Below are 8,453 nucleotides of genomic sequence, written 5' to 3'. Positions count from 1 at the left end.
TTTGCACGCTGATAGAGACCACTTTTATACTGAATGTACTCTTCATCAGATCTCTTGAGATTTAATAGCATAAAATTAAATTTGTAGCTAGCACATTAAATAGGCAATTAAGGTTCAGGTTTTTGTAAAAAAAAAATCTTTCCAAAGAAATTGTTAGCACAGTGAATATCTATATATTATATTTATACTTATCAATTTCATGTTTATTATTATTGTATTATTTTTCTTTCTAATTTTCAGAGAACATTCATAAGCAGTCAGATGATAATGATGAAGAACATGACAGAAGTAACACAGTTCTTCCTTACAGGACTCACCAATACCCCAGGCCTTCAGCTTCCCCTCTTTATCACCTTCCTCATCATCTACACTTTCACCTTGGTGGGAAACTTGGGAATGTTCCTGTTGATTCTCTTGGACTCTCGGCTTCACACCCCCATGTATTTTTTCCTGGGTAATCTTTCCCTTGTTGATCTTGGTTACTCTTCAGCTATCACTCCCAAAGTCATGGCTGGTCTCCTAGTAGGAGATAAGATCATGTCTTACAATAACTGTGCTGCTCAAATGTTTTCTTTTGCAGCTTTTGCTACTGTGGAAAATTATCTGTTGGCCTCAATGGCCTATGATCGTTATGCAGCAGTGTGCAAACCCCTACACTATGCCAGTAACATGACTACAGGTTTTTGTATATGGCTGATTGCAGGGTGCTATGCCTGTGGCTTTTTGAGTGCCTGTATCTACACTGGAAACACATTCCGTCTCTCCTTTTGTAGTTCCCGTGTGGTTCATCACTTTTTCTGCGATATGCCTGCAGTCATGGCTCTCTCTTGCTCTGATAGACATGCAAATGAACTGATTCTTATTTGTCTAGCCAGTTTCACTATCTTTTTTGCTCTCATAATAATATTAGTATCCTACACTATAATTATTATAACGATATTAAAGATGCATTCAGGAGTAGGGCATCAGAAGGCTATTTCCACCTGTGCTTCCCACTTCACTGCAGTTTCTATTTTCTATGGAACTATCATCTTCATGTATTTGCAGCCCAGCTCTAAACATGCAATGGACACTGACAAAATTGTATCTGTGTTCTACACAATGATCATCCCTATGCTGAATCCTCTAGTTTACAGCCTGAGAAACAAAGAGGTCAAGAGAGCATTCATGAAAATGTTTCTAAAGGAAAAATAATCATTATGGTTGCGACATTACTTTTTTATGATATACAATATTAAAATTCATTTTTGTCAGATCTTCTGATGTACTGTGTTGTATTTTAAACATACTAGTTCAAGATCTGAGTTATTATTCGTGTATCTGGATATCATTTTGTCCTGAGAATCAAGGAATATCATATTTAAAAACATAATTTTTAATTTTTTAGTTCATTTGTCAAACATTTTTTTTACCAATACTCAATTATTTCTTTTTACTTTCTTTTTCTGGTATCGTGTGATAGTTAATATTTACTGTCAAATTGACTGTGTTTGTTATGTTCATTAAAATATACCTTTCAGGATGTGACATAAGATGTTTCCATGTTTGTTGTGTTTTGTTGCATCAGCCCTAAGAATCTAATGCAAATCATTATATTATCATTTTCTTTCAACTCAGATATTACTATGAGATATGTATTGGGAGAATTTAGCACTAATATTCCCTATCTCTGGAATTGTCTTTATTTGAATGTTTTTATTACTAACTTCATTTCTGTATTTTTTCTCTTTTCTGAAGTTAATATTGCTAATGTGCATACATTCACAAATTTATATTCTTTTCTGTTATGCAACATGATGCTTTGTAGGTTGTTTAGAATATTCTTCTATAGAGTGATCTGCTGTTATTGCTTCTAACTCAGAATTAAAATGTTCAGATCATTAGATATATGGTCTTAATGAAAAAACTTAAATGAAGAATACATTGTCCCACACAATCTGAAGAAGACACAGGTGTCATGAACCTTTTTATTTTAAATAAAAGGACAGATATAACAATTTATCCTTAACAATGGAAGAACTATGTCAATATACTCCATATTATTATATTTTTAAAAAATTCATTGAGATTGAAGACCTTTTAAAATTTCTTGAATTGACTTTCTATATTATTTCTACTTTTGTCCATGGCATTATGTGTGTCTTACTCATAAGTCTACTGAAGTTTTTCATATTTATCACTAAGTTTATTTATCAAAATTTCATAATGTAATAGAACTGTGCAAAATTTTCTACATTGGGAAAATGATGAAATTTCCTTAAACATAATTGCCCAAGTGTAAATGCTTAGTGGAGAAATCAAAATAACTTTTCTTAGTATTCCCCGAAAAGAAACAAATGATTTGTTATAAATATATCTGTGAAGCAAGTACAAGAATGAGTGATAATTACTAGAAAAATGAAGTTATAGCTCACATAATAGGTGTTAATTTGAGTCAACTGCAGAGTAAACACGCTTAGCAATCCTTTGTTAAATTCCAAGGGCCATTGTGTTTCTGTAGAGGCTAATCTGATGAGTTCTATATACATGAGGAGTGTTCCATACTTTTCATCTTTTAAGACCTTAATGTGTCACCAACTTCTGCAGTATTCTAGTGGTTTTATATTGCTTATGCTTTAACACTTTAACACTTTTATTTTCTGCCTTTTAATAAGGCTATAATTGTTTTATTATGAGAAGAAAATAAAAACTGGCAAAGAGCTTGTAGTAATTTCTTGGTAGAGATTAGCAATCAGTATCCCTAAAGCAAAGAATTCAGTTTACAAATAGAACTCATTTCCCTCTTGACATTGTATGGGGAACATCAATTTCTGGAGCCCTTGTATTTTATATTGAAGTAAATAAATCAGGAAAGCAAGGTTTAAAAGTCAGAATTATATGCTATATTCATGGATTGATTCTCCAGAGCCTCTTATATAGTAACAGACTCTCAAAATATAGAGTTGTTTTATATATCAATACTACTGAACTTATTTCAGATGATTCAGAATTAACTTTTTTATTTAATTAAATGAAATACATAATCAGAAACAAAAAACATCCCTTATATATAACACATATCAGATTTCATACATGTCTAGGGGGATCCCTAGCACAAGGCAATGATGGTATTGATCAGATAACAGTAGGAAATGTGATAGAAACCTCAGAAAATTATAAGAAATACCATGTTAATAGCAAAGGTTTGGAGGAAGATTTTTCTATCACTCAGTAACAAGTCAAGGATATTATAAGGGAATGCCCTACATGTTTTTGTATAATCAAGCTTCATTTCCTGTAGGAACTAACCCAAAATGTATTGAAAGAAATAAAATTTGGCAAATTCATGTATCCCATTTTGTAAAGTTTGGAAAATTAAAATATGTCCATCATGCAACAGATATATAGGCAGAATTTCAATGGGTGACTGCTTCAAGTTCTCAAAATGCTGATTCTATAATTATAAATTATTAGAAGTAATGAACTTTAGGGGATACCTGTACAAATAAAGATGACAATGCTCCAGCATATCTCTCTAGGAAAATGAAACAGTTTTTACATATTCTAACATAAAGCATATTATAATTATACCACATAATCCTACAAAACAACAGTTATAGAAAGTTATAATTGTTCTTTAAAATATGGTTAATAAATAGAAAGGGGTGAGGGGCCAGCTCAGCCACATTCCTAACCAGCAGGGGCCCTGACTTCTAGCAGAGGGCTATCTGAGGGGTGAGTTTCCTTAGGACCGGGGCAGGGTCCCGGTGAGGAGGAGCTTGGGCGTTCCCCGACCCCATAGACACCCAGGTCGCCCTGCAGTGCTGGCTACCCGCTCCGGCGTGCCATCCCAGCTCCCATCCAGGTACGAATTCCTATATTTCTCCCTTCTCCCTGGGGCCATAAAATTTCCCCAGCTCAGCTGCCTTGCAAGCTCGGCCTGCATTGTAAGCACATCCCGGAAAGAGGGAGTGCCTGTGCTTCAATAGCCTGCCTGAGGAAAGGTGGGCATTCTGTCAGTGAAATCCCTGCCCAAGAAGGGAACCTGACCCGGGAACAGAAGTTCCAATAGAGAACATTTGAAGTAAGAGATGGGCAGACGCCAAGGCAGGACCTTATCCAACAATCTGAAAAACAACATGAAAACACCAGATCCCAAGGACCCTACAATAGAAGGACTTGAACACCTTAACCCAAAAGAAGTGGAAAAAAGTGCCATTATGAAAGCAATAGAGTCCTTTAAATAGGATATGAATAACTCCCTTAAAGAATTGGATGAGAAATATAACAAAAAGTTTGCAGAAATGAGTATAGAATTAGATGAGAAATATAACAAAAGTTTGAAGAAATAAGTAAATCCGTGAATGAGATCCTGAGAAACCAAGAAAAAACAATCAAACAAGTAAAGGAAACAGTCCAAGAATTGAAAACTGAAATGGAGGCAATGAAGAAAACACAAACGGAGAACTGGCTGGATATGGAAAACCTAGGTAAACGAATGGAGACTACAGAATCAAGCATAACCAATAGAATACAAGAGATAGAAGAACGAATCTCAGATTCTGAAGATACCATAGAGAAAATAAATGCTCTGGTCAAAGAAAACGGCAAATCCAACAAATTCTCTACACAAAACATTCAGGAAATCTGGGACACAATAAAAAAACCAAATCTAGAATAATAGGGATTGAAGAAGGAGAAGAACTGCAGATCAAAGGCCCAGAAAATATATTCAACAAAATTATAGAAGAAAACTTTCCCAACCTAAAGAACGATATTCCTATGAAGGTTCAAGAAGCATACAGAACACAGAATAGACTGGATCAGAAAAAAACATCCCCTCGCCATATAATAATCAAAACACAAAACATACATATTAAAGAAAAAATTTTAAGAGCTGCAAAGGATAAAGGTCAAGTAACTTATAAAGGTAAAGCTTTCAGGCTTACACCGGATTTCTCTATGGAAACCATGAAAGCCAGAAGATCCAGGATAGAGGTACTGCAGAAACTAAGAGACCATGGATGCAAACCCAGACTACTATACCCAGCCAAGCTATTGTTCACTATCAACGGAGAAAACAAAATATTCCAGGATAAAAACAAATTTAAACAATACGTAGCTACTAATCCTGCCTTACAGAGAATATTAGAAGGAAAATCACTACCAAAGGAATCCAACATTCCCAACACGGCCTACAATAACTCGAACATCTAGCAAACATTCACAAGCAAAAATCAAAGAAGAAAAACACATACACTCTACTACCTAAAAAAAAAAAATGACCGGAGTCAACAACCACTGGTCATTAATATCACTTAATATCAATGGACTCAATTCACCTATAAAGAGGCACAGACTTAGAGATTGGATACGAAAACAGAATCTAACATTCTGCTGTTTACAAGAAACACATCTCAACCACAAAGACAGACACCTACTCAGAGTAAAGGGTTGGGAAAAGGTTTTCCAAGCAAATGGACCTAAGAAACAAGCGGGTGTGGCCATTCTAATATCTAACAATATCGACTTCAAACTAAAATCAATCAGAAGAAATGGAGATGGACATTTCATACTCATAACTGGAAAAATTCATCAGGAGGAAGTCTCAATCTTGAATATCTATGCTCTTAATATAAAGGCACCCACATATGTAAAAGAAACTCTTCTAGAACTCAAGGCAGTCATCAAACCAAACCACACACACTAATAGTTGGAGACTTCCACACTCCTCTCTCACCAATGGACAGGTTAATTAGACAGAAACCAAACAGAGAATTGAGAGATTTATTGGAGGTATTGAATCAAATGGACTTAACAGACATCTATAGAACACTCCATCCAAATAGGAAAGAATATACCTTTCTCTCTGCAGCTCATGGACCCTTCTCGAAAATTGATCACATACTCGGTAACAAAGCAAACTTCCACAGATACAAAAATTATTAGTAACTACCTGTGTCTTGTCAGATCTCCATGGATTAAAATTAGAATTCAACAACAATGCTTCCCCCAGGAAGTCAACAAACTCATGGAAGCTGAACAGTCAACTACTAAATCACACCTGGGTCAAGGAAGAAATAAAGAAAGAAATTAAAGTCTTCCTTGAATTTAATGAAAACAAAGACACAACATACTCAAACCTATGGGACACTATGAAAGCAGTGCTAAGAGGAAAGTTCATAACATTAAGTGCCCAATTAAAGAAAACAGAGAAAGCACACATTGGAGACTTAACAGCACACTTGAAAGATCTAGAAAAAAAAGAAGCTGATTCACCCAGGAGGTCTAGAAGACTGGAAATAATCAAACTGAGGGCTGAAATCAACAAAATAGAAACACAGAAAACAATCCAAAGAATCAATGAATCAAAAAGCTGGTTCTTGGAGAAAATCAACAAGATTGACAAACCCCTATCCAAATTAATCAAACGGCAGAGAGAGAACATGCAAATTAATAAGATCAGAAATGAAAAGGGGGACATAACCACAGACACAAAGGAAATTCAGAGAATCATTAGATCTTACTATGAAAGTTTATATGCCACAAAGTTGGAAAATGTAAAAGAAATGGACTTTTTTTAAGATAAGTACCATATACCAAAGTTGAACCAAGACCAGGTGAACAATCTAAATAGACCTATTAGTCGCGAAGAATTAGAAGCTGTTATCAAAAATCTCCCTACCAAAAAAAGCCCAGGACCAGATGGTTTCAATGCATAATTCTACCAGAACTTCCAGGAAGAGCTAATACGTATACTCCTTAACATATTCCACAATATAGAAACAGAAGAGTCATTGCCTAACTCCTTTTATGAAGCTACAGTCACCCTAATACCAAAACCACACAAAGACACAATCAAGAAAGAGAATTACAGGCCAATCTCACTCATGAACATCGACGCGAAAATTCTCAATAAAATACTGGCAAACCGAATCCAAGAGCACATTAGAAAAATTATCCATTATGATCAAGTCGGCTTCATTCCAGAGATGCAGGGCTGGTTCAACATATGCAAATCTATCAATGTAATCCATCATATAAATAAACTGAAAGAAAAAAACCATACGATCATCTCACTAGATGCTGAAAAAACATTTGACAAAATTCAACACCCATTTATGATAAAGGTGTTGGAGAGACTGGGGATACAAGGATCATACCTAAATATAATAAAAGCAATATACAGCAAGCCGACAGCTAACATCAAACTGAATGGAGAGAAACTCAAAGCCTTTCCAATAAAATCAGGAACGCGACAAGGCTGTCCACTCTCTCCATACCTCTTCAATATAGTGCTTGAAGTTCTAGCAATAGCAATAAGACAACATAAGGAGATCAAGGGGATTCGTATTGGAAAGGATGAAGTTAAACTTTTGTTATTTGCTGACCATATGATAGTTTACATAAGTGACCCCAAAAACTCTACCAAAGAACTCCTACAGCTGATAAACACCTTTAGTAACGTGGCAGGATACAAGATCAACTCCAAAAAATCAGTGGCCCTCCTATACACAAAGGATAAAGAAGCAGAGAGGGAAATCAGAGAAGCATCACCTTTCATGATAGCCACAAATAGCATAAAATATCTTGGGGTTACTCTAACCAAGGAAGTGAAAGACCTATTTGACAAAAACTTTAAGTCTTTGAAGAAAGAAATTGAGGAGGATACCAGAAAATGGAAAGACCTCCCCTGCTCTTGGATTGGGAGAATCAACATAGTAAAAATGGCAATTCTACCAAAAGCAATCTATAGATTCAATGCAATCCCCATCAAAATCCCATCAAAATTTTTCACAGAGCCGGAGAGAACAATAATCAAGTTTATATGGCAAAACAAAAAACCCAGGTTAGCCAAAACAATCTTATACAATAAAAGAACTTCTGGAGGCATTACCATCCCTGACTTCAAACTCTATTATAGAGCTACAGTATTGAAAACAGCTTGGTATTGGCATAAGATCAGAGAAGTCGACCTATGGAATCGAATAGAAGACCCAGATATTAACCCACAAACTTATGAACACCTAATTTTCGACAAGGGAGCTAAAGGTATACAATGGAAGAAGGAAAGCATCTTTAACAAATGGTGCTGGCATAACTGGATGTCAACCTGTAAAAAAATGAAAGTAGATCCATATCTATCACCATGCACAAAAATCAAGTCCAAATGGATAAAAGACATCAACATTAATCCGTCCACTTTGAACCTGATAGAAGAGAAAGTGGGAAGTAGTCTACAAGATATAGGCACAGGAGGCCTCTTCCTAAGTAGGACTCCAGCAGCACAGACAATAAGAGAAACAATGAAAATGGGATCTACTGAAACTGAGAATCTTCTGTAAATCAAAGGACACTGTCAGTAGGACAAAAAGGCTGCCTTCTGACTGGGAAAAGATCTTCACCAACCCCTCATCAGACAAAGGTCTGATCTCCAAAATATACAAAGAACTCAAGAAACTAGACACTAAAAC

At 35.5% G+C, this 8,453-nt stretch overlaps 1 protein-coding gene across 1 annotated transcript; it reads left to right on the top strand.

Annotated features, from left to right (window-relative positions):
• The first annotated feature begins 261 nt into the window (after positions 1 to 261).
• LOC125397415 (olfactory receptor 5B2-like) lies at positions 262 to 1,194 on the top strand. Its single transcript, XM_085692571.2, has one exon. It carries the CDS (start codon positions 262 to 264, stop codon positions 1,192 to 1,194), a length of 933 nt encoding a protein of 310 aa, XP_085548697.2.
• Positions 1,195 to 8,453: the final 7,259 nt, after the last annotated feature.

This window comes from Myodes glareolus, chromosome 7 (genome assembly GCF_982192425.1).
Source record: "Myodes glareolus chromosome 7, mMyoGla1.1, whole genome shotgun sequence".
In the NCBI taxonomy this organism is placed as follows: Eukaryota; Metazoa; Chordata; class Mammalia; order Rodentia; family Cricetidae; genus Myodes; species Myodes glareolus.
This window is presented reverse-complemented; position numbering and strand designations above follow the sequence as displayed.